The sequence below is a fragment of the Protopterus annectens genome, chromosome 3.part1 (genome assembly GCF_019279795.1).
Source record: "Protopterus annectens isolate FY-2018-M chromosome 3.part1, PAN1.0, whole genome shotgun sequence".
Taxonomy (NCBI): Eukaryota; Metazoa; Chordata; order Ceratodontiformes; family Protopteridae; genus Protopterus; species Protopterus annectens.
The window spans coordinates 1649323613-1649351063 of record NC_056732.1 but is presented as its reverse complement, the minus strand read 5'-3'; the positions used below and the strand labels follow the sequence as shown (position 1 = coordinate 1649351063).

Sequence of the window (27451 nt, the reverse complement as noted above, 5' to 3'; positions counted from 1 at the left end):
GCAAGTAAAGAGGTATTTAACCATTAACTCAAGTGCTGGCAGGAGTAAAATGAGGAAACTACTTACCTGCGTCTTGGTGCTTCAGGAGAGTCCGCAGGTGCAACTCCACGGGCTACAGAGGCCAAGAACTCTTGCCTTTTCTGCTGAACAAGACATGTTGCCCGAATAATTTTATGGCGAGGGGTGCGAAGGTAAGGCCTGTTTACTTTCTGAGCCAAATCTTCAGTGACGATTTCTAAATCCGTCTGTTAACACAAAACCAAGGTGAAATCCTCAGTGACATCCAACTGGTACCTTAAAATACATGACTCTCTTACTGCATACTTAGTAACTGTTATTTCAGATACATAACTGAATTACTTACTTTTAAGGACTTCACAAAAGAAAGTTAAATAAAAACAATATCTCCTTGTCCTTTTTTTCAGAACAAAATCAAGACAAGTGCTTCTCTCACTCTCTCTCTCTTAATGCAACTCCCTCAGATCTACTTTATTCTCCAGGCTTCACAGACACTGTTCAGTAGTAAAAAAGCTCACTAGAAAGTGGCAAACCCAAAGATGCTCACAGATTTTCCCATTCTCCACAGACTGACTTAAATAAGTGCTAAAATCATAGCCAAAATGCCAGCATACCCATACAACCTTAAAACGTATAAGTCTACCTACCTTACGTCCTAAAACTTGGCCATACAGCCTTCTAACAGAGCCAATAACTTACACCAAAAATCAGAGAAAACCTGAACTTTATGAGCAGGGAAATGGAAGCATTTGCATTCCCTGATAAAACTATAAGGTTGATTAGGAGGCTGTATGAGGGATCGGAGGTGAAAATAAAAGTGGGTGGGATCCTCTCTGATACCTTCTGCTTGAGCAGAGGAACCAGGCAGGGGTCTCCTCTTCCCCCTTTGTTATATGCATTATATTTAAAATCACTGACACAGAAAATAAGGAACTCAAGAAATTCAAGGATATAATTGGTATGGCAGTCAATAAAAGCTGGCACTATTTGCAGATGATATTATTTTATACCTGACAAAACCAAAAAAGGACATTACAGCGTTGTAGAACATTTTGAGACAACTTCATATCTTTTCGGGATACAAAATTAATGAAGCTAAAACAAAGGCAATAGCAGTAAACTATGTACCCACACACAAATTGGTTCAGCAATATCCATACTTATGGGGACATGATAAAATGAAGTATTTACTAGTTTGGATTAAAATTATGCCAGTGTGACAGCTAAGGATATGTGGGAAGAGGCTAAAAAAGGTAATAAAAAAAACTGAGAAAATGGAAGCTCTGTTATATGGATTTCGACAGTAAGGTGCAAGAAGTTAAAATGTTTTAATGCCTTTAATCATATACACAGGTCAGGCATGGCATATTTCTATCAACCAGATGAGAAGTTGTGGATAACAGTTGTTAAAGAGCTGAAGGATTTTATCTGGGAGGGGAGGGCAGCAAGAGTCAAGCAGGATGAGTTGATTCTTTGAAAAGAACAAGGCCGATTGGGATTACCCGATTTGAATGGGTATTTCAGAGGTGCTCCTGTACATAGCATAAGCAGAAACCTATAATTCAAAGTGGAAAGTGATGGTGATGAAACGGGGAACACTCAAGAAGCAAGGAGGAACTAGAATTTTGTATGCAGACCTTTAAGGAAAATAACAATAATCGTAAAGAATATTATATACATAAAGTAGCAAAAAGTATTTAAAGAACTAAGCCAACGCAAGAATGGATTAAGGAGATTCTGCCAATAGGGATGACTGCAATTAGGGATACACAGAAAAGGCCCGAGTGGGCTGGAATTTATTGTAGAAGACTGGAAAAGGAACCAAGGTATTGGGTCAAACAACTAGACAGGAAAAGATAACATAATGGGAAGATGCCAATAATTTATTTGGACTGCAGGTTAGAGATTGCCTTCCCTATCAAAGATCAATATCAGAGTATAGGCTGAGAGAAAGAAATAGGGGGGTCCTTAATGAAAGACCAGAACTGATACCGTTTTTAGTAGAATCTAGAACAGAAGCTGCTGTTAAAAAATGAATAATTAGTAAAGGATATAAAATACTGCATGGTAAATATAAGGATCAATCAGAGGAGGTTAGAAAGGATTGGATAGAGAAATTGGATAAGCAATTCACAAAAAAACAATGTGTGTGGGGAGGGCATATGATTGCCTCCCAAGTATGCAACAAAATCTAGAAGATTTAGGACTTCTGCTTGCAGATGTTTACATAGATATAAGAATCATTCCTGGCATGTTAAAAAAGATTGAGGAAAAAGGAACAGAAAGACAAATTAAAAAAGAACAATGGGAAGACATTTGTAGGGCTTCGAAGTGTGCAACAATGTCCAGAAGGTTTTTGCATTCAAGTGTTTGCATATCTTTTTTTTACACCCCAAGTAAACTTCTTAGGATCTTCCTCAGGAAGACAGTAAATGCTGAAAATATGATGGGGAAGGAAAAGGAAATTATAGCACATTTTTGGGAATGCACTGAGTTGGCAAATTTTAAAAATCCTCCAACACAGTACTTTGACAGAAATGTTAGGGGAAACAGTACCAGCCATGAAAATAATTCTATTTCCCTGATACAAAGGTGGCGGAAGCAGAGCCTGTCGTGGAGACTATTATTTAAGCCAGCTGAACTGAAGTAATTTAAAGATAAGCAATTCAATGTGATTTCATATAAAAGAAGCTTATGGTTAATATATATATAATTATTATTTTTTAAACATTTGTTAACTGGGTGGAGTCAGGCTGAGCAAGTAGCCCATTTTCAGCAAAGACCAGGGTAGATAAGCTCCATAACAATAGTTCAAAAAGATTACAAAAATGTTTAAAAGATTTACAAACAATATACAAAAAGTTTGACAGTTGCCAATAATCACAATTTACAAAAAGGGGAATGTAAAACAGAAAATAAGAAGTTATCTACTCACCATAATGTTCCTTGTTTGTTGTCCATCTCGCCTATATTCTTGCTGATTGGGTTCAGAGCTGTTCTTGGCTCTGACTCGGCCAAATACTAAAGCTCTAGAGCTTCCACTGACTCGCAGCTAACCCATATCCCATGATGCTCTGGGCCAAATCCCCAGATCTTGTTTGCAAGCGAAAGACCATCACAGAAAACATATATATATATATATATATATATATATATATATATATATATATATATATATATATATATATATATATATACGCACACACACACACACACACACACACACACACACACACACACACACACACCTTATAAGGACAGGAACAGAGGTCCCAAACCATCAAAAAACTATGTGCATAGTATGTAGTTATCCACCATTTCCTCCAGGAATACAGGATGGGGGAATGAGGGAGGGATGCAAGAATATAGGCGAGATGGACAACAGTCGTGGAACGTTATGGTGAGTACATAACTTCTTAATGTTATTTTGTCCTATCTCACCATAATTCTTGCTAGTTGGGACAGCGTCCCTAGCACCTTTATCCTAGGGTGGCTCAGGAAAAAAGACTCTTCAATACAGTGGATCCAAAGGAGGATGTGTTCCAGGAGGCCACATCTACTTTGTAATGAGTGATAAAGGTATGAGGTCTCACCCATGTTGCGGCTGCACAAATAGAATCAGTAGGAAGTTTAGCTTGAAAACCGAGGATGTTGAAACTGTCCTAGTGGAATGTCCTCTTATCTTTCCTGGTAGTTGCTTACCATGCTTATTGTAGTAGAAAGAAATGCAATCAGTAAGCCACTTAGATAAGGTTACCTTAGAAACTGGCAATCCTTTCTTTTTGTCTGAAAAGGACACAAAAAGCTGATCAGATTTCCTGAAATCTTTTGTCCTGTGAAGTTATGCTATGGCTTAGTGGTAAATCACATTGGCTATGGTGTGTAGGCTCTTCCCAGGGCCTCTGCTGAAAATGGACATGTATCCAGCTGGACTATCCCGGTAAACAAATGTAAAATAAATAAATAAAGCGTAATTGTCTATGAACATCCAGTTGGTGCAATTTATATTCTGCCTTGGCGCTATAGTTTGGGAAAAAAAAAACTGGCAATTCAATGGAAAGGTTCAGATTATTCTCTGAACAGACTCTGGGAAGGAACGAGGGGGATTAGTTCTCAAAGAGACCCTATCCTTGTGAAAGATGATATAAGGAGGATGAGTAGAGAGAGCGTGTAACTCTGATACCCTTCTGGCTGAGGTTATGGCTACTAAAAAGAAAGTTTTCCATGACAAAAATTTTAAATCACAAGAAATGATGTGGGCTCAAAGGGTGGTAAAATTAGCGAAGTTAGCACAAGATTTAGATCCCATGGCACTGGAAGTTCTCTGATTGTTACACCAGCCGATGGGTCCAGAGAAAGGGGAACCAAACTTGACAAGGCCAGTAAGGAGCAATGAGGATCATAGGGCTTTTCAACAATCTCGCTTTCTGAATCACTTTGGGGATTAGAGGGAAGGGGGGAAGGCATAGAATAATCCCCGGGGCCAATCGTGAACCAGTGCATCCCTTGGTGACTTCCCCAAAGGGGGAATGAGGGCAAGGTAGTTGTTGCATTTGGTGTTCATGGACGTGGTGAACAGGTCACAGCAAGGCTGTCCCCATTTCTGGAAGATCACTTCCACAATCTCTGGTATCAGGGACCACTCGTGAGGCATTAGAATCCCTGCTGAGCTTGTCTGCTATCATGTTGGATTTTCCCGGGATGTGAGTTACTATCAGAAAACATTGAGAAGCGATCACCCATTGACAAACTCTTTCGGCCTCCCGAATTAGTGGGCAAGATTTGGTTCCTCCCTGCTTGTTTATATACCACACTACTGACATGTTGTCTGTCTGAATTGCAACCGTTCCCATGGGAAGAGAGCCCTGAAATGGCTGCAACGCATAAAGCACTGCGCTCATCTCCAGAATGTTTATGTGCAAGTGGCCTTCGTGATCTTGCCATAGGCCTTGGACTGTCATTCCCAGATAATGCCCCCCACCCAATCTGGGAAACATCCGTGGTCAGTACTGCGTTCAGTTGAGGAAAAACAAAAGAGCGGCCCTGATATAATTGATCAGTCTGCAGCCACCAAAGATGATCTTTTTTGCATGACTCCATGATGATAATCTGGTGTGACAGAGGAAGATCTTGCACTGACCACTGAGCAAAGAGCAACCATTGTAGAACTCTTATGTGTAGACATGCTACTAGGACTAGAAGGATAGCTGCTGCCATGGAATCCAAAACTTGCAGCACAAATCTGGCTTGAATTTCTTTCTTTGACATCAAAATCCTGATTTGCCAGTGAAGGGACTGAATTCTGTCTAGGATAAGTTTTGCTGTCATGCTTTTTGAATCCTGATCTGTGCCTAAGAAAGTAATATCTGGAGACGGCGACAAGGCAGATTTTTTTAAGTTTACTGTGATGCCTAGTCTGGCGCAAAGTGACATAGTTTTGTCCCTCGTTTGAAGTAGTAGATGCTTGGTGGTGGTGGTGAGGAGCCAGTCGTCTAGATATAGAAACACCCAGAATCCCTGGCATCTCAAGTGAGCCATAACCACTGCCATGCATTTAAACACTCTGGGGGCTGTAGTGAGACCAAAGGGCAGGACTCGAAAATGGTAATGACTGGCTCTCAGCCGAAAGCGTGTCTCCTGGATCGACTGTCCATCTTTATATAGTAGTACCCATCATGGAGATCTGTTGAGCACATCCATTTGTCTTTCCCAATAAACGGGAAAACTGACAGCAGAGTTACCATCCGGAACTTTGACTTCTTCATTGACTTGTTTAGTTTGCTGAGAACTGGTATGGATCTCAGGTCCCCTGTCTTTTCTGGAACTAAAAAGAATCTGGAGTAAGTCCCGGATCCTATTGGGGCTGCGGGGACTTCGTGGATGACTCGTTTCTCTAGCAACGAGATAACCTCTTGTGCTGCGTGGTCCTTTTGGCCGGGTGGGACATCTGGTATGAACCGATTTTTTTGGTGGGGAGGTAGAAACGGGTATGTAATAACCCCTGGATATTATTGTTTGTATCCACTGATCTCGGGAAATTTCTTGCCAGGTGTTTGGGTACAGTGACAATTGACCCCCGACTGCCTCCAGAGAAAGGCAGACAGGCCCTCCTTTTAGGAGCGCTGGAAGGGCCTGTCAGTGAACATATCTCTGTCACCCTGCTTTTGCGGACTCCCTCTGCCATGAGGACGGCGTCTTCCATAATATCTTCCCCCTCTGCCCCTGGGGGAAGAGTCACCATGTGCATCAGAAAAACCTTTTTGGGACTTGCGGAATCACATTTTTCTGCCCTTCTGACCTTTGGGATAAGGTCTAGATGGAGCAGAAAAATGGACTCCCACGGCAGATAAGGTTTTCCCGTCCTGCTCACACCTGGTTATAGTATCTCTCACCTTTGGTCCAAAAAGGGATGAACCATCAAAGTGGGCATTGGTGAAGGAAGACCTAAAGGGTTCGGCAAAATTGCAAAGGTGCATCCAGGAATGTCTCCTGAGGGAAATTCCTGCTGCTGCAGCTCTACTCGCTCCATCTGTCACATAAGAAATCAGTCTCATGGAGGAGTTTGCAATGGAAGTGAGGGTGGAGAGCTGCAAAAACACTATCTGCAGACCCCGAAGCTGCTGTACCCTGAAGGGAGTCTCCTAGCTCTTGTAGGAGATCCCTTTGGAGTCTCGTAAAATGGGTAAGGTAGTTCAGCGACCATATGGTAACGGCCGCTGAAGAGAAGGTACGCTTTCCATATCTGTCCATCATCCTAGACTCTCTGTTAGGATGATGAACAGATGAAGAGGTCTTCGAGAGTTCCTTCTTGGTGGCCACTGCCACCACCATGGCATCTACAGGGACAAATTTCGTCAAAAAAACCTTATCCAAGGGGGCAGTAATAAACTTGTTGGGCCTTCTAGGAACAGGCTCCACTATATCAGGCAATGTCCAGGCCTTACGGGATATAACCCCTAGCAGTTTGTCATAAGGGGGGTCACCCAGGAGGTGGAAGGGTGAGACCAAAAAGCCTCCAGATATACCGATTCATCCTTCGAAGGGTTGATGGGCTGCCAGTCACCACTCTGCTTCAAGATTTTCAGGATGTCAGCAAATGATACATCCTCAGAGAGGGACCTTGGGTACCCTTCAGACTCATCCAAGTCAGTATCAGAGGTGAGAGACTCAGGCAAGTCTATGTGCTTCATCTTGCACAGTCTCTTCCGAGGGACCTCCTCGGAGGGGTACTCTGGGGAGGTTTCAGAAGAGACGCCACCAACAGGGGCTCACTGAGGCTCCGGGTCTTAATGCCTAAGGAGAGGCGGAGGTGAAGAGATTATCACTGGCACCTGGGAGGGACGAGAGACTGGATTCAATGGCAGGGCTGTCTGTGGTGACAGCACCTTCTCCATCAGCTCAAAAGCCTTCCCACCCCACTCCAAAGTGGCCCTCGGCTCCGAAGCAACAGACGGTCGACTCCAAGGCAGATGGCTCGGAAGCTGATGTGGGAGCCAAACTCAACCTAGCTGTGGCACCGAGAGGAAGAGTCAGGTTGGACAACAGTCTGTGCCAACTAATCCCCCTGGACCCAACTGGCAAGCACTGGCTCCCAGACCCCTCAACTTCCGATGGAGCCAAGGAAGTTACAGCAGTCAGCACTGAAGATTCCAATGGGGCTCTCAATGTTGACAGTTCCACTACTATCGGATCCGAGCTCTCGGGCTCTGAAGATGCTGAGATGGTTGGAGGAGGAATCACAATGGGGCATGTAGGTATGAATGGTTCCGAGACCTTTGGGTCCGGAGATGATAACATTTTTGCCAGGGCTGGCATTTTGAATAATCTCTTCACCACCCACTCTACATCCTCATCAGATAAGCTCCTGGAGGAATGGGTGGATAAGGAAGGAGATCTGCCCCGGTCCAAAATGGGCAATCTCAAGATAGGCAAGACAGGCTCCAGTTCTGGGGAGTGTCTTCTATTCGACACTTCTGCATGCTCCGAGTATACTGTTGGATCCGCAGAAGTAATGGATGTGTTGAAAATGAGAGCCTTTGGTTCCGATGTCACAATCTTTTTAGGTGGCTCAGTCAACGGAGCTGAAGAAGCCGGTCTTTTGGTAGACTGTGTCTTAGAGGAAGAAGGAAGAAAGATTTGGAGCTCTGTCCTTTGTCTAAAGACTCCTGAAAGGGTCCTTTCATTAAACCCCTATCAATTAGTTTTCTCTTCCTTTCATGGAGCATCCTGTTACTGAAGACATGACAGATAGTGCAAGGGTTCTGTAAATGTACCTCACCGAGGTAGTAGACGCAGCTAGTATGGCTGTCAGTGATAGACCTTTTCTGGGTACATCTATCACATTTTTTAAACCCAGATTGTCGATGCTATTTTTCTTTTTCTTTAGACATCATCCAAAAAATATAATAGCTACAGACAAGTGCAACACTACAAGCAGAAAACTACCTATAAGAAAGATTTTTTTTTTTGACAGAAGAAAAGAGGGAAGGGAGCGACCCTCTAAGTCAAAGGGCTGCAAGAGCCCTCTAACTTAAGTGGTACTGCTCTCCTGAATTACGATAGGGGAAGAAAAAGAAACTTCTAGTTTAAGGATTCTCAAGAAGGAAGAACACTGAAGAAAAGGGAGAGGGAGCGCGGCCCTCTAACTCAAACGGGCTGCGAGAGCCCTCTAACTTAAATGGTGCTCTTTAAACTAGGAAAGGATAGAGACAAGATCGAATGCAGACTCACAATAACTGTTAAAGTAGAAGAGAGATAAAAAATCAAGGAAACAACACTGAAAAAATAAAAAATTAGTCTACATAGCCAACGAGCCAGCCAGACAGCAACCTCGATGCTTGAGCGGCAAACGAGATCTGGGAATTTGGCCCACAGCATCATGGGATAGGGGTTAGCCTCGAGCAAGTGGAAGCTCTCGAGCTTTAGTATTCGGCCAAGTCAGAGCCAGGAAGAGCTCCGAACCCAACCAGCAAATATTATGGCGAGATTGGACAACATAACATCATTACATTTCCTAAGCATTACTACAGACAGTAATATGAAACTCATTAGATATATAACTAAAAACCATTGTGGTATTTTCGTTTGGTAGAATTAAGACAAGAAGATACCATCTGATCGACTGATATATCCTGGTAAAGACTGAACAAAGGAGACGCGAACTGGAAGATGCAACAAAAATGTGTTTTTTTTTGTCATTATACTGTCTTAGAGCAATAGGTCGGATGTGTTTGCCTATATGCTGGCTGAGGGTTTTTAAGGAAGTTGTGGGGAGCACTAAAATTATGGAAGTTACTGGAGCTGGAGAGATAATTAACATGAAGCTTTACCCAGACAGATGGTGATAAATCAATATGAACAAATTAAACTGGGATATGAAGAACGGAATATGTTCAAGAAGATTAAAGACAGAAGCAGATAACGAAAGCATGTTTTTTTCTTCCTTTTTCCTTTTAATAGCATACGTCCAGCTTACTTGCTCTGTAGATCACAAGGTAGTAAGGAGCACAATTTAAAATTATAATCACATCTCCACATTATAGGTCAGAATTTTAAAAATTAAAACTGATGTACTTCATAGCAGAATTATGCATTTTGCACCTTGAGATCAGTGATTTGCAGAAACTCTCTACTTGAAATATGGTATTGGAAAAGAAATGAGTGGCAAGGTGAACAACTCAAGCTTTCCTGTCAGAAGGGTGGAAATCCCTGGGTTAAGATGAACTCAATGACAGCCCAAGGAAACTTAAAAATGGTAAAGAACTCAGCGAGGATTTCTAGATCACACTGACTCCATGGACATTATGGCATTCTCCACACATGATCGTAAGACCAATCATTCATCTATACAAGGAAAGAAATAGATGCCTAGTGCTCTTTAATGAGTGTCAGTAGGAGTAAAACACTTATTATGATTTGTGGAACAGATGGCAGATGAAAGTTTCACCTCTGTAGCTGGAAAGTTAAAAATAACCAGTGAGCCAAGTGAAGAATAATATGAAGACTGGTTTTGCACCATAAATATCCATGATGTCTATCACCTGACTGAGAGCAAAAGCACATTTTTGAATGACAATAGCAGTACTTACATTTGTTAACCAGATAAGCCACTGGATACATAGTTCCTTTTCAGGGTGACCCCCAGAAGGAAAATCTAGTTAAGTGGCTCAGAGTCACATATTAGGCAAAAGGAAGCTGCGGAATCAAACCTAGGACTGTTGCTACATCTAGATCTAGCAGCACATAGTCTTAAACCTGTACATTCACGGCATTTTGAAATTTCTGTACTTTAAAAAAGGAATTCATGTGTTCTACATGTAAAATAGGACAAAAGCCCTGAGCAAAACCTGGAGTAAATGTCTCGTTTTCTGTCAGATGATGGGGACTGAGGGACAGTTCAATGACCTGTTTATGAAGTAGGTAGAGAACTTCCTGCCAAAGAATGTCCAGCTGGTTAGTGGCCTCTGGGGTGTAGGGGTGAACACTACAGCAGGCTCCTGCCCCAATAAATGAATTATTAATTAATCTGAGGGCAGAAATCATCTATGCCTAAGCATGTAGGTCAAATATTCTCTCAGTGACTTCCCTTGACCATGGAAAATGGAAGGAAAAGGTGTCAAGGTGCATGGTGGATATTGCTGGAGTTGTAGATATCCCCAGGACCTGCAGAATACTCCACACAAACCTCAGCAACAGCAGAAGAAGGCCACATTTGGAGTCGCACAGCCTGTACGGCTATTTCCCATTCTAACAAATTCCTTTTTGGGCTGAGTGGAAATCAGAGCCTTTAATTTAAACAGCTGATGAAGGAAGTTGACCTCCTCATTCCCTCTCCTTCCTGTCAACAAGGACCTCCTTAACCTGTCTGCCTAACCGACTGGTGTCCTGAAAGGAGTATTAATCAACCCTGTTGAACCTCAGCAGCAGGCACAGAAGTGAATGCTTTTCAGTGCTATCCCAAAAGCAACTGCCCTAGCCTAGAAGTCAGCAAGTTCATATATCAACCAAAGAGAGAGGAAGTAAGCTTCTTTATAGTCCTCTATTTGCTTAAGGAGCTTAGCCTTTATATCACAACCGGAAAAAGGCCTGCATGAGGTCCTTCTGACACTTCTGTGAGTATGTCCAATATCTGCATAAATGCACATTATGGCTGCTAATCTGCAAGTCTCAAAAGAATATGCTCTGTTTAAACATCTGTGAATCTACATGCTTCTAGGTAAACTCTAAAGACTTGCCAGAGTGCTGCCGCTGATACTGTCAGACCCACACTGACAAAACTATCCATTGGGAATCAACAGAGATATTTAGGACTAAAATTAAATTATAACTTAACCTTCTTCTCCAATACAGAAATGGAGGACAAAAAGTTGCTAACTTGACTAAAACTAACCTACAAAATCTCTCACCACTTTACTAAAGAAGTAAGGCAAGCTACTGCCTCCTTTAAAGTACACCTGATAAAGTCAGCATATGGTCTACTAGCTACTGTCCTACTTTCAGCGCAAAGTTCTAACATTACCAAAAAAAAAAATCCTGATTTGTACAACTGAATTCCAGTGTTGAGAACAACTGTAAACAATAAATAACTGGTTACCAATCACTAGTATCACCTTCCTAAACACGACTTTCAGGGACAATTACTACCCTGCTAAAAAAGAACAGACTTCAAATTAGCGAAGCACCTACTCATTTTAAAACAAAGGTACTATAATACTCTACAGACCTCAATGTCACCCTGATACTAGCTGTGATGTCCTCGAAAATTGCACCAGCAATATGGAACAAGCTCCTGAGAAAATCAAAAGCACTGAGAATGTTGGCAAATTCAGAAAACTACTAAAAAGCACCTGGTATAAGAAAACAAGAAATAAGATGTACATACTATAATAAACCAGCCTGAAAACAAACATAATACTTGTAAACATAAGTATTCTATTTAAAAATGGGTATGCATCTGGAATCTACTTGAAATATGGTATTGGAAAAGAAATGAGTGGCAAGGTGAACAACTCAAGCTTTCCTGTCAGAAGGGTGGAAATCCCTGGGTTAAGATGAACTCAATGACAGCCCAAGGAAACTTAAAAATGGTAAAGAACTCAGCGAGGATTTCTAGATCACACTGACTCCATGGACATTATGGCATTCTCCACACATGATCGTAAGACCAATCATTCATCTATACAAGGAAAGAAATAGATGCCTAGTGCTCTTTAATGAGTGTCAGTAGGAGTAAAACACTTATTATGATTTGTGGAACAGATGGCAGATGAAAGTTTCACCTCTGTAGCTGGAAAGTTAAAAAATAACCAGTGAGCCAAGTGAAGAATAATATGAAGACTGGTTTTGCACCATAAATATCCATGATGTCTATCACCTGACTGAGAGCAAAAAGCACATTTTTGAATGACAATAGCAGTACTTACATTTGTTAACCAGATAAGCCACTGGATACATAGTTCCTTTTCAGGGGTGACCCCCAGAAGGAAAATCTAGTTAAGTGGCTCAGAGTCACATATTAGGCAAAAGGAAGCTGCGGGAATCAAACCTAGGACTGTTGCTACATCTAGATCTAGCAGCACATAGTCTTAAACCTGTACATTCACGGCATTTTGAAATTTCTGTACTTTAAAAAAAGGAATTCATGTGTTCTACATGTAAAATAGGACAAAAAGCCCTGAGCAAAAACCTGGAGTAAATGTCTCGTTTTTCTGTCAGATGATGGGGACTGAGGGACAGTTCAATGACCTGTTTATGAAGTAGGTAGAGAACTTCCTGCCAAAGAATGTCCAGCTGGTTAGTGGCCTCTGGGGTGTAGGGGTGAACACTACAGCAGGCTCCTGCCCCAATAAATGAATTATTAATTAATCTGAGGGCAGAAATCATCTATGCCTAAGCATGTAGGTCAAATATTCTCTCAGTGACTTCCCTTGACCATGGAAAATGGAAGGAAAAGGTGTCAAGGTGCATGGTGGATATTGCTGGAGTTGTAGATATCCCCAGGACCTGCAGAATACTCCACACAAACCTCAGCAACAGCAGAAGAAGGCCACATTTGGAGTCGCACAGCCTGTACGGCTATTTCCCATTCTAACAAATTCCTTTTTTGGGCTGAGTGGAAATCAGAGCCTTTAATTTAAACAGCTGATGAAGGAAGTTGACCTCCTCATTCCCTCTCCTTCCTGTCAACAAGGACCTCCTTAACCTGTCTGCCTAACCGACTGGTGTCCTGAAAGGAGTATTAATCAACCCTGTTGAACCTCAGCAGCAGGCACAGAAGTGAATGCTTTTCAGTGCTATCCCAAAAGCAACTGCCCTAGCCTAGAAGTCAGCAAGTTCATATATCAACCAAAGAGAGAGGAAGTAAGCTTCTTTATAGTCCTCTATTTGCTTAAGGAGCTTAGCCTTTATATCACAACCGGGAAAAGGCCTGCATGAGGTCCTTCTGACACTTCTGTGAGTATGTCCAATATCTGCATAAATGCACATTATGGCTGCTAATCTGCAAGTCTCAAAAGAATATGCTCTGTTTAAACATCTGTGAATCTACATGCTTCTAGGTAAACTCTAAAGACTTGCCAGAGTGCTGCCGCTGATACTGTCAGACCCACACAGACAAAAACTATCCATTGGGAATCAACAGAGATATTTAGGACTAAAATTAAATTATAACTTAACCTTCTTCTCCAATACAGAAATGGAGGACAAAAAGTTACTAACTTGACTAAAACTAACCTACAAAATCTCTCACCACTTTACTAAAGAAGTAAGGCAAGCTACTGCCTCCCTTAAAGTACACCTGATAAAGTCAGCATGTGGTCTACTAGCTACTGTCCTACTTTCAGCGCAAAGTTCTAACATTACCAAAAAAAAAAAAATCCTGATTTGTACAACAGAATTCCAGTGTTGAGAACAACTGTAAACAATAAATAACTGGTTACCAATCACTAGTATCACCTTCCTAAACACGAGTTTCAGGGACAATTACTACCCTGCTAATAAAGAACAGACTTCAAATTAGCGAAGCACCTACTCATTTTAAAACAAAGGTACTATAATACTCTACAGACCTCAATGTCACCCTGATACTAGCTGTGATGTCCTCGAAAATTGCACCAGCAATATGGAACAAGCTCCCTGAGAAAATCAAAAGCACTGAGAATGTTGGCAAATTCAGAAAACTACTAAAAAAGCACCTGGTATAAGAAAACAAGAAATAAGATGTACATACTATAATAAACCAGCCTGAAAAACAAACATAATACTTGTAAACATAAGTATTCTATTTAAAAATGGGTATGCATCTGGAATACAAATATATCTGTAAAACTACACGGTTAATTGTAAATCTGTGAACTCACATAATGTAAAAGATTTTACTACAAATATATGAAAAATGAATATTTTTCTCCTACTGCTTGTAGTTCTGTTTTTATATCTACATACAAGCTATATTTCAAATGTAGTTATACTTGATGTTCTATGCTTTGTTTAAACCATCACCACTGAACACATTTGTTATGTGTGTGCCATAATGGCCCGTGTCATACTTGAAAATGGGTAAACAACACTTGAAATATGGTATTGGAAAAGAACACGGTTAATTGTAAATCTGTGAACTCACATAATGTAAAAGATTTTACTACAAATATATGAAAAATGAATATTTTTCTCCTACTGCTTGTAGTTCTGTTTTTATATCTACATACAAGCTATATTTCAAATGTAGTTATACTTGATGTTCTATGCTTTGTTTAAACCATCACCACTGAACACATTTGTTATGTGTGTGCCATAATGGCCCGTGTCATACTTGAAAATGGGTAAACAACAATAAATAAATAAATAAAATCTTAGCAATGTCCACTTAGGCCTGGTGCCCTATGCTTTGCTTTCTTATGTGAGGGGTAGGTCACTGAGAAGGAAGGAAATTTCACTGTTTGCTATGTGCAGCTGTGGTAACGATGAAGGCAGGTAGTAGTGTTGGTCCAAGATGGAATAACCCACTGAAGCTGGACACTTGATATTTTAATCTGTTAGCCTTTGCCTGCAATGTATATGGAAACTCAGGAACAGGTTCAGAGAAGTTTAAATATTTCACCATCTCCTGGTTGCTTCTTACTGACCATGGTCTCCTAGAATCCAATTTACTTAACAACCTTCCAAAATGGCCATCAAATGACGCACTTTCACATGGGGTGGCATGCAATGCCAGAAGAGAAAGACTTACAGTGTGTGAAGAGATACAGCCAAGCTCTGACCCTTAAAGAAAAATTATATATATATATATATATATATATATATATATATATATATATATATATGAAGAGGAGACGATCTGCTCCTCTTGAGTGGTGGCTCCTCAATGTCGTCAGCAGGAAAGAGGATCCTTCATAAGAAAAAAAAGGGCAGAACCATAGGAGAGTGCTGAGTTTACTGAGTGGCAAGGTGAACAACTCAAGCTTTCCTGTCAGAAGGGTGGAAATCCCTGGGTTAAGATGAACTCAATGACAGCCCAAGGAAACTTAAAAACTGTGAAGAACTCAGCGAGGATTTCTAGATCACACTGATTCCCTGGACATTATGGCATTCTCCACACATGATAGTAAGACCAATCATTCATCTATACAAGGAAAGAAATAGATGCCCAGTGCTCTTTAACGAGTGTCAGTAGGAGTAAAACACTTGTTATGATTTGTGGAACAGATGGCAGATGAAAGTTTCATCTCTGTAGCTGGAAAGTTAAAAAATAACCAGTGAGCCAAGTGAAGAATAATATGAAGACTGGCTTTGCACCATAAATATCCATGATGTCTATCACCTGACTGAGAGCAAAAAGCACATTTTCGAATGACAATAGCAGTACTTACATTTGTTAACCAGATAAGCCACTGGATACATGGTTCCTCTTCAGGGGTGACCCCCAGAAGGAAAATCTAGTTAAGTGGCTCAGAGTCGCATATTAGGCAAAAGGAAGCTGCGGGAATCAAACCTAGGACTGTTGCTACATCTAGATCTAGCAGCACATAGTCTTAAACCTGTTCATTCACGGCATTTTGAAATTTCTGTACTTTAAAAAAGGAATTAATGTGTTCTACATGTAAAATAGGACAAAAAGCCCTGAGCAAAAACCTGGAGTAAATGTCTCGTTTTTCTGTCAGATGATGGGGACTGAGGGACAGTTCAATGACATGTTTGTGAAGTAGGTAGAGGACTTCCTGCCAAAGAATGCCCAGCTGGTTAGTGGCCTCTGGGGTGTAGGGGTGAACACTACAGCAGGCTCCTGCCCCAATAAATGAATTATTAATTAATCTGAGGGCAGAAATCATCTATGCCTAAGCATGTAGGTCAAATCTTCTCTCAGTCACTTCCCTTGACCAGGGAAAATGGAAGGAAAAGGTGTCAAGATGCATGGTGCATGGTGGATATTGCTGGAGTTGTAGGTATCCCCAGGACCTGCAGAATACTCCACACAAACCTTAGCAACAGCAGAAAAGGCCACATTTGGAGTCACACAGCCTGAATGGCTATTTCCCATTCTAACAAATCCCTTTTTTGGGCTGAGTGGAAATCACAGCCTTTAATTTAAACAGCTGATGAAGGAAGTTGACCTCCTCATTCCCTCTCCTTCCTGTCAACAAGGACCAACTTAACCTGTCTGCCTAACCAACTGGTGTCCTGAAAGGAGTATTAATCAACCCTGTTGAACCTCAGCAGCAGGCACAGAAGTGAATGCATTTCAGTGCTATCCCAAAAGCAACTGCCCTAGCCAGAAGTCAGCAAGTTCATATATCAGCCAAAGAGAGAGGAAGTAAGCTTCTTTATAGTCCTCTATTTGCTTAAGGAGCTTAGCCTTTATATCACAACCGGGAAAGGCCTGCATGAGGTCCTTCTGACACTTCTGTGAGTATGTCCAATATCTGGATAAATGCACATTATGGCTGGTAATCTGCAAGTCTCAAAAGAATATGCTCTGTTTAAACATCTGTGAATCTACATGCTTCTAGGTAAACTCTAAAGACTAGCCAGAGTGCTGCCGCTGACACTGTCAGACCCACACAGACAAAAACTATCCATTGGGAATCAACAGAGATATTTAGGACTAAAATTAAATTATAACTTAACCTTCTTCTCCAATACAGAAATGGAGGACAAAAAGTTGCTAACTTGACTAAAACTAACCTACAAAATCTCTCACCACTTTACTAAAGAAGTAAGGCAAGCTACTGCCTCCTTTAAAGTACACCTGATAAAGTCAGCATATGGTCTACTAGCTACTGTCCTACTTTCAGCGCAAAGTTCTAACATTACCAAAAAAAAAAATCCTGATTTGTACAACTGAATTCCAGTGTTGAGAACAACTGTAAACAATAAATAACTGGTTACCAATCACTAGTATCACCTTCCTAAACACGACTTTCAGGGACAATTACTACCCTGCTAAAAAAGAACAGACTTCAAATTAGCGAAGCACCTACTCATTTTAAAACAAAGGTACTATAATACTCTACAGACCTCAATGTCACCCTGATACTAGCTGTGAAGTCCTCAAAAATTGCACCAGCAATATGGAACAAGCTCCTTGAGAAAATCAAAAGCACTGAGAATGTTGGCAAATTCAGAAAACTACTAAAAAAGCACCTGGTATAAGAAAACAAGAAATCAGATGTACATACTATAATAAACCAGCCTGAAAAACAAACATAATACTTGCAAACATAAGTATTCTATTTAAAAATGGGTGTGCATCTGGAATACAAAAATATCTGTAAAACTACACGGTTAATTGTAAATCTGTGAACTCACATAATGTAAAAGATTTTACTGCAAATATATAAAAAATGAGTATTTTTCTCCTACTGCTTGTAGTTCTGTTTTTATATCTACATACAAGCTATATTTCAAATGTACTTATACTTGATGTTCTATGCTTTGTTTAAACCATCACCATTGAACACATTTGTTATGTGTGTGCCACAATGGCCCGTGTCATACTTGAAAATGGGTAAACAACAATAAATAAATAAATAAATAAAATCTTAGCAATGTCCACTTAGGCCTGGTGCCCTATGCTTTGCTTTCTTCTGTGGGGTTAGGTCACAGAGGAGGAAGGAAATTTCACTGTCTGCTAATATGCAGCTGTGGTAACGATGAAGGCAGGTAGTAGTGTTGGTCTAAGATGGAATAATCCACTGAAGCTGGACACTTGCTATTTTAATCTGTTAGCCTTTGCCTGCAATGTATATGGAAACTCAGGAACAGGTTCAGAGAAGTCTAAATATTTCACCATCTCCTGGTTGCTTCTTACTGACCATGGTCTCCTAGAATCCAGTTTACTTAACAACCTTCCAAAATGGCCATCAAATGACGCATTTTCACACGGGGTGGCATGCAATGCCAGAAGAGAAAGACTTACAGTGTGTGAAGAGATACAGCCAAGCTCTGACCCTTAAAGAAAAATTATATATATATATATATATATATATATATATATATATATATATATATATATGAAGAGGAGACGATCTGCTCCTCTTGAGTGGTGGCTCCTCAATGTCGTCAGCAGGAAAGAGGATCCTTCATAAGAAAAAAAAGGGCAGAACCATAGGAGAGTGCTGAGTTTACTGACTGCTACCTCTGCAGGCATAAAACTACTTTCACTGGATGAATGTTCTGATTAATGAAAGACCCCAGAAGAAAATCAAATAATTAGCACTTCACACAGAAACACAGGAACTGGGTTAAGAAGAAAGTTGTGAGGAACTGGACCTGGGTGGATAGAAATGGCATACGAATGACTACTGCTGAACGTTTACTAGATGAGGATACAAAATGGGTACCGTGACAGCCACACACAAAAAACAGCATATATATTGAAAATTCTCCTAGGAGCACTTAAGGATTCCTATATAAAGTACTTTATAACAACAAGAGGGCACAGCTGTTAAGTGATTGATGCCCCTGAAAGTGAACTCAAACTCATGCAGAAGCACAAGTCAACAACTGTATGGCATAAGCAGCAGACCCATAAGTGGCCAGTAACCTAAAGATCAGCACAGGCCTGATGTCAGTGATGGTTCCAGAGGTGGTCATTGGTGTATGTAATGGCAACGAGCAGCATACTGGATTCCATCAGGTGAAATAATATGATCTGGAGTAGTCCTGTAACTATCCAAAATCAGTGTCCAGCTATATACCAAAACAGTTTTTTTTTAATAAAGTTCAAGGGCCTCTCTCTTGAGGGGTTTATCACTACACAGCAAGCGCTCTTTAAGCTACTTCTCCTCCAAATCTTACCTTTCAGCAGTTTGTCCTTTGTGTTTAACCTTTCCAGGAAGGAGTTAGCAGCAGAGCTCTACTACCAGGTACCATAAGGTGCAAGAGGAACAGCAAAGCCCAGGGGCCACAACACTTGCAATGGAAAAGTACAGTTTTGTACCTACCATAAATGTAGATGTTCGAGGATCCACATTGCTGCAGTCCTAACTATTGGGTAGTCCGCTGTCCAGTCGGCCCGAATACCAAAGTATATGGCTGACGTCGGTCACGGGGGATTAGACTGACGTCAGTCGCCAGGGTACTAATGCGCATGACCGACGTCATATCCTCAGTCTTTTCTTGCCCCAGATGTCAGAAGACCCTAAAAAGACAAGGCCAAAACCAAAACACACCAAACATACCTGCACCAAAAATATATACAATATATACAAAGGTACCAGAATATAAACTCACCTACACAACCACCCCTAAACACAGAGGGAAGGAGGGAGGGTAAATTGGACTGCAGCAATGTGGATCCTCGAACATCTACATTTATGGTAGGTACAAAACTGTACTATGTTCTTCATTTCACATTGCTGCAGTCCTAACTATTGGGTAGAATCCCAAAGCAGAGGTAAGGGAGGCTGGCAAATTATAAGGAAGCAGGAGCTGATAACATGCCTTGCAAAATAGCTGTGGCAAAACCAGCCCTAGACTTAGAGTAGAGAGGAAGGTGGTAATGCTTAGAGAAAGTATGCACTGAACTCCAAGTAGCTGCCTCCAAAATATCCTTAGTTGCCACCCCCCTTAGAAATGCTGTTGAAGTGGCAGTAGCCCTAGTGGAATGAGGCCTAATCCCAGCTGGAATCTCCTTGCCATGATGGGAATAACAAAATGCAATGCAGAACCCAATCCACCTAGAAATAGTTTGTTTTGACACAGGCTTGCCCTGCGAACTCAAAGCAAAAGAAACAAACAACTGCTGAGACTGCCTAAAATCCTTAGTCCTGCTTAAATAATAACGCAATTGCCTGTGTACATCTAAAGTGTGCAAAATCTTTTCCCCTTTATTTTGGGGATCTGCATAGAAAGTAGGCAAATGAATAGTTTGGTTTAAAGCCACACTAGAAACCACCTTAGGCATAAAGGAAGGATTAGTCGTAATGATACCTATCCTTATGAAAAATCAAAAAGGCTCAACCGCCATAAGGGCCTGTAACTCAGAAACCCTTCTTGCAGAAGTAATGGCCAACAAAAAGCAGTCTTCCATGACAAGTATTTCAGTTCAGCAATAGCCAAGAGGCTCAAAAGGTTGTAGAGTAAGTTTCTCCAACACAAAATTGAGATCCCAAGCAGGAGTAGGAGCTCTCGTGGGGGTCTTATATTCTTTGCCCCTCTAAGAAATTGCTTGAACAAAGGATGTGAAAACAATGGTGGGTCACAATCATAGTGAGCTGAAATTGCTGCAGCATGAATCTTAATGGAAGAGAAAGACAAACCTTTGTCCAATAACTCAGTAAGATATTGAAGAGCCACACTCAAATTAGGCTCCGAAATCTCCAAATTCTTTGCTGCAGTCCAAAATAAAAATCTCTTCCATTTTTCTGCGTACACTTTCCTTGTACTAGGTCTTCTGGCTTCCATAATCACATTTAAAACTTGTTGAGGAAGTTGAGACCTGCTGTCTTTCAAAACAGAATATGCCAGGCTGTTAGATGAAGAGAGTGAAGCTTGACATTGAGCAGGCGACCGTCCTTCTGAGACAACAGATGTGGAATCAAGGGTAAAGGCCATGGAGGCTTCCTTACCAGACTCCTCAGTAATGGGTACCAGTGCTGCCGAGGCCAATCTGGAGCTATTAAAATCATCCTTGGCTTGTCTTGTCTGACCTTTAGAAGCACCTTTGGGAGAAGAGGAAGAGGTGGAAAAGCATACACATGAAGATTTTTCCAACTGAAAGAAAGAGCATCCACTTTCCAAGCTGTGTGATGAAATCCCTTCGTGCAAAACTGTGGCAGCTGGTGGTTTAGTGGAGAAGCGAACAGATCTATGTCTGGAGTTCCCCATGACACTGTCAATTTTGAAATACATGAAGATCCAGTTTCCACTCGTGGGGATCCATGATTTGCCTGCTTAACACATCTGCTAAGGAGTTCTGTGCTCGGCAGAAACCTTGCCTGAAGAGTTAGTTGCAAGCTGAGCGCAGTCTCCCATAAAATCATTGCTTGCCTGCACAATAGGTAAGAATGTGTTCCCCCTTGTTTGTTGATGTACCACATGACAGTTGTGTTGTCTGTTAGAATCAACACCTGCCCTGGAAGAAGTAACTCCTTGAAAGCCATTAATGCAAACTGGACTGCTAACATCTCTTTCATGTTGATATGTAGATGTTGTAGTCTGGCAGGCCACTTGTCTTGTATCCATTTTCCATCTAGATGAGCTCCCCAAGCAATGTCTGAGGCATCCGTCGTTAGAATCTGACTCGCCTCTGGCGGGTCACAGAGAGTCCCTTGTTTAGGTGACATTCCTGAGCCCACCACAAAATTCCTTTTGAATGCAAGGTATTATTTGAATGACAGTGTCCAAATCCTGGCAGTGCTGTGTCCATAGATTTTTTAGATACCATTGTAGCTTCCTCATATTCAGTTTGGCATTGGGAAGCACCAGAATACAAGATGCCATGAACCCTAAGGCTTGAAGGACTGTCCTTGCAGTCAGCCCGGACTGAAGAGATAGTTGATGGAAGTAACTGGATAGATTCTTTTGTTTGTCCGGGGTTAAAAAGGCCATCTGGGCTGCTGTATTCAGTCTCACACCCAGAAAGCACATGTCTTGAGAGGGTACTAGACTGGACTTTATTTCGTTCACAGAATACCCTAGGCATCTTAGCACTGCTATAACATATTCCAAATGCTGTAGAAGGTCTTCCTTTTCTTGAGCCAGAATCAGGCAGTCGTCCAAGTAAGGATAGATTTGAATTCCTTTTAGCCTGAAGTAAGCTATCACTGGAGCCAGAACCTTTGTGAATACTCTGGGCAGTGGATAAGCCAAAGGGCAATGCAGAGAACTGATAATGAGAATTTCCAGCTCGAAAACGCAGATACTTCCTGCAACTTAGCCTTATAGGCACATGAAGGTAAGCTTCCTTGAGATCTAAAGTTACCATCCAGTGATCTTTGCCCAGCAGAGGTAAAAGCTGTTGTAACGTCAACATTTTGAACTTGGGAATGTCCAGATAAGTGTTGAGGATAGATAAATCCAGAATTGGTCTCCACGTGTTCCCCTTCTTTGGTACTAGGAACAGGCGAGAATAAAATCCTAGGCCCCTTTCTGGCACAGGAACTGACTGAATGGCTCCTATTTGGAGCAACAGAGAAATTTGCTTGTGAGCCTCTGTTCTTTGCAGAGGAGGAATGTCTGGCATGCCTTTGAAAGGAGGCAAGGTATGGAAATAAAACCTGTAACCGTGGTGAATGATATCCAGAACCCATCTGTCTTGGGTAATTAAATCCCAATTTTCTTTGAAAGAGACAGCCTTCCTCCCAGAGGTGCTGCCAGGCGAGAATGTACTGGCAGCCGAAAGGCAGGTCATTGGGTCTGCTTACGAAGGACTGACCCCTGCCCTCACCAGAAGTCTGAGCAGGTGAACTCCCTGTCCTAGGCCTAAAAGAACCTTGAGCTCTGCCCTACCACGTCTAGACCTACCCCTAGACTGGGAATCATAAGCAGGATAAGTCCACCCCTTAGTAGGCCAATTTCTACTAAACTTGGAGGCTGCACCTGCAAAAATCTTTAACAGTTTGCATAGACTTAGCCTTGTCCTCCATTTTCTTTAAAACTGCTTCAACAGGCGAACCAAACAACACATCAGACTGTAAAGGAGCATCCAAAATCCTTGTCTTAACATGCTCAGCTAAGTTCTGATCTCTCAACCAGGCGTGCCTACGAAGAACAGAACCAGTGGCAGCCACCCTCGAGGAGGCCTGCACAGCATCAAAACCACACTGCAAGGAATGTTTACCCACCTGTTCAGACACATGAACTAAATCCTGCAACTCTTTACACACAATACCTTCTGCCAGAGCATCCACCTTAGATTTCAATTGTGAAAGGAGGTAATTCTGATATTTTAACATGTGAAACTGACAATTCAATGCCCTCATGGCTAAAGTGGAAGAAGTATACACTTTCTTTCCCCATCTATCCAAAGCCCTTGACTCTTTATCAGGAGGAACAGGATTTTTAACCACAGAAGCCTTCACACCTTTAGGCCCCTGAGAGACAGTTTCGGGTCTGCCCTAGGACTCTTGAAAAGATACTTATGAGCTTCAGGCACCCTATAGTACCTATCCGGTTTAACTGGTGCAGGAGGCAAAGAATCAGGATTCAGGGAAGCCTCTGCAAAACATCTTCCACCACATTCAGAACCGGAGGTATAGCTAAAGGCCTATGCTGGGGTAAAACAAGAATTCCCTAAGCCTCTTCCTGGAATCAGAGAAATCTTGACCTTCCCATTTAAAATGCTCCCTCATGAAATGCAGAGTCTCTGAAAATGAAAAATCCTCAGGAGGAGAAGCTGAAGGAGTAGAATCATCCACATCAGAATCAGAATAAGGAGGATACTCCTGCAAGTCTTCAGCCGAAGACTCAGAAGCCTCCGAACAGTGCCCAAAACTCTCAAACTCAGGTTCCACCCTAGGCCTCTTATCAGGAGGGGGCATAGAACCTCTAATCATAGTAATCAAATCCTCTGCCATTTTAAGCATATGTTTCTTAGGCAAAGACCCTGAAGCACTAGGAGAAACCCCCACTGAAGCTACACTAGGCCTGCGTCTCAAAGAAGCCTTGGAAACAGAGGGGGAGGCTCTAACCACCTTAGGAAGAGAGGGAAGAACAGCCACCTGAGAAGCCCCCTCAGCCTGGCCTACTTCCTGAGAGGATACATCCTGTAACAATAAAGTCTCTCCCTGAGACTCCAAAGAAACACCTGGCAGAACCTCCGGCTCCACAGAGCCTTCTAAAGAACCGGCGTCAGGGACTGTCGGTTCTTCCACTCTAGGCTTAGCTGCTTTATCCTTGCGTTTTTTGCCCGAAGCGGGCGTCGGAACATCCGACGGCATTTTATAATTACAACGCTTCCCAAACACTAACCTGGCACAGTCTAACCTTCTCTTAATAGTGCGTTTGTTAAATCTTGCACAAGAGCGGCATCCAACAACGTCGTGCTCAGGCCCCTAAACAAGGTATACACAAAGTATGGTAATCCCTATGAGGTATCTGTTTCCCACAAGAAATACAGTTATTCACTTTTTCTGACATCCGGTTAAATACTGAGGCAAGAAAAAACCAAAATATTCTAGCGGGTACTTAGCCAACTTTGATTCGGTCTGAAACTCTGACTTCAGAAACTTTCAGAACGCCAACCTGCACTCGCAAAATTGCTTCTGCATCGGACCATGCGGCAAAAAAGACTGAGGATATGACGTCGGTCATGCGCATTAGTACCCTGACGTACTGACGTCAGTCTAATGCGCCGTGACCGACGTCAGCCATATACTTTGGTATTCGGGCCGACTGGACAGCGGACTACCCAATAGTTAGGACTGCAGCAATGTGGAATGAAGAACATCCATGGCGTGACACAGTAGCTATGGCCTTCACCCAGATGGAATGTCTATACTCAATTGACAGCAACACTTCCAATCACAACATATGCCTAGCTTGGCTGTTGCTTGTTGCCTGGCTTCCACTGGGACTTCCACAATGACATGCAGCCATCATTACATCACCCCACACACACACACACACACACACATACAAAATAGAGGTGACCACGCAGAACCTCATCACTTTATTGCCCTCCCACTAGCTTTAGCAGACGTTCAAGTTGCTAGTCAACCTCAGGTTACGCAGAGTGTAGTCAGAGCTTTGTCTTTCTATACCAACAGAGTTGGCTTAAAGCAGGGAAGTTTTGAAGCCTAGCATCCCTGCTGCCTTAACAACAGTGACAGTGAATTCAAGTTAAGTTCCACTGAAATTAGACTGGTCAGAACTGATGGAAAACAGTTGATAAAATGCTGATGAGGAACTCTCTTACTGACAAAGATGGCTTCAAGAAAGGAATACAATTAAAAAAATATGACTAACAGATTATGACTCCACCCATTCAGTCCTGTTTGTAGTGCTAAGGTGGGAAATGAACTGGAGTACCACAACATTGTTGGTAATGATGCAAACATAAATTAATTAAACAAAAGACTGCCAGCAGTAACCCTGATGATGGCATTTATTGACAAAGCTTTCTTCAGAAAATATGGAAGCTCATTTGAGTACTTTGGATTTCTTCCTATAAAATATCTATCTTTTAAATTTACCGGCTCACTGGTACGGAGGCAACATATCTCCCTGTACCATTACTGTTAAGCAGGGTTTGGGAATACACCTATATTTGAGCTTTAAAAAGTCCTGTTAAGGACTAAATGCTTTATCCTGTGCATGGGTCCCCTCAAATTATCTTTAGTCTAATCCTAGTTATTCTCATTAGGGGTAACATACAATTATTGACCATGGGATGGACAAGGCCAATCTAATTCCCAAATGGGATAGGATAATTCAAGCACCAAATAGAAAATTGGCTAGGCTCAAAATCCCCTACAAGGGCAGCTAGTCTAGTACTTACCTATTAACCTATAAGGGCTAGAATAAGAGATTGAAGGGCTTCTCTCCTATTCTGAGAAAGGGGACCTACCCACAGTTCAGTCCATGTGCATAGCAAAGGCAGCCCACCTACACAATGTGGTAGGTAAGCATGACAGAGTGCATTGCATTTGGGAAAGCCTACCCATCAAATCAATACTGCTGGGGTTGATGGAAAACATCAATTAGTTGTGGAGAGGGTAATCAACTAAATGGCACTTCCAGGACTTCTGCAAAAAGAGAAATTAATCCAGGAAAGGATAGTTTGTGAACTGTGGGAGAGAAGCAATTAATTCCAAAAGGTCTATTCAAAAAATGATACCTGTAAGACTGTGGGTAAGATCAGTGGGGAGATTCCTAGTAATCTATGGTAGTCTTGGAATGGATAGTAGGGGTAAGCACACATATACTCTCACATATACAAATAGATAAATACAGATCTATACACACACACACACACACACACACATACACACACAAAGACACATACAAATGTGTGTGTGTCTTTAAAGTGTACTGCTGACTTTCCAAAGAAATGTGAATAATAATCCCTTGAAAGTGGATACAATTTCCGTCCTATCAACAATGCTGTATAATATAGGTTTTTAATGCAAAAAAGTGTTTGCTTTTACTTTTTATTTTGTTCATAAAGATGTCCTTTTGACAATTTTCTCAGAGCTGAAAATTCCTGCCATGACACCATGAAAGGCCAAACCGACAATGCCTCACAACCTAAATTAATGTACAGGTTACTACACCACCATGTTAAAAACATCTCTAAGAGCTTCTTACTTTTTAGAAGGTCAAGCTGTCAACTATGTCTTGCAAGTGAAGCACTTTACATTCAAAATTAGCATAAGTGATGATGCAGCAATGAAACCACAATGTAAGAAGATGCTTTTTTAAAGTTGTTTTTGCTTGCTAAGAATGCCTTGCAAGAGGCATACAAATCACTGCCTGATACCTACCACTGCATCATTTTGTGGGTGTGGTTACAGCAAAAAACTGAGAAAACATTAAAGCTAAAAAATCAAACAAAAAAGCACACTGTGATCTACACTTTTTTTCAAAACCACATACAACAAGATGAATATAGCTGGAAATGAAATTAAGTGTAAAACAACGATGCTTCAGAATGAGAGTATTTCATTTTAAATTTAAAATAACATTGTATCAAAAATATTATATCTGTCACATACAACAGATAAATATCAAAACCTTCATATATCCTGACTAAAGTAACCAAACTGTACCTGCATAAGTTCAAAAATTTCTTTCTTTGTGCTTTTGGGTTCCAAAAAGAATCCATATGGATAAGAACACTTAAGAATGCGCCGAGTTTTCAGCAGTTCCTTTACAGCATCTTCTATGAACATAGTTCCGGGAGAAATTCCCTGGGCTACAAAGAAGAAATCACCACAAAGCATGACTATTACTAATATTAACTACTTAGTATACCATAAGTACCAACACATTCCTT

General features: G+C 41.4%; 1 protein-coding gene across 1 annotated transcript in view; it reads right to left on the bottom strand.

The window, feature by feature from the left end:
* The window catches only part of ANKIB1 (ankyrin repeat and IBR domain containing 1), a 2275843-nt gene that overhangs the window by 244826 nt on the left and 2003566 nt on the right, over positions 1–27451 (bottom strand). The window contains 2 exon segments of the mRNA XM_044067672.1: positions 67–245; positions 27225–27370. Of these exon segments, the coding sequence (XP_043923607.1) occupies positions 67–245; positions 27225–27370 (325 nt within the window).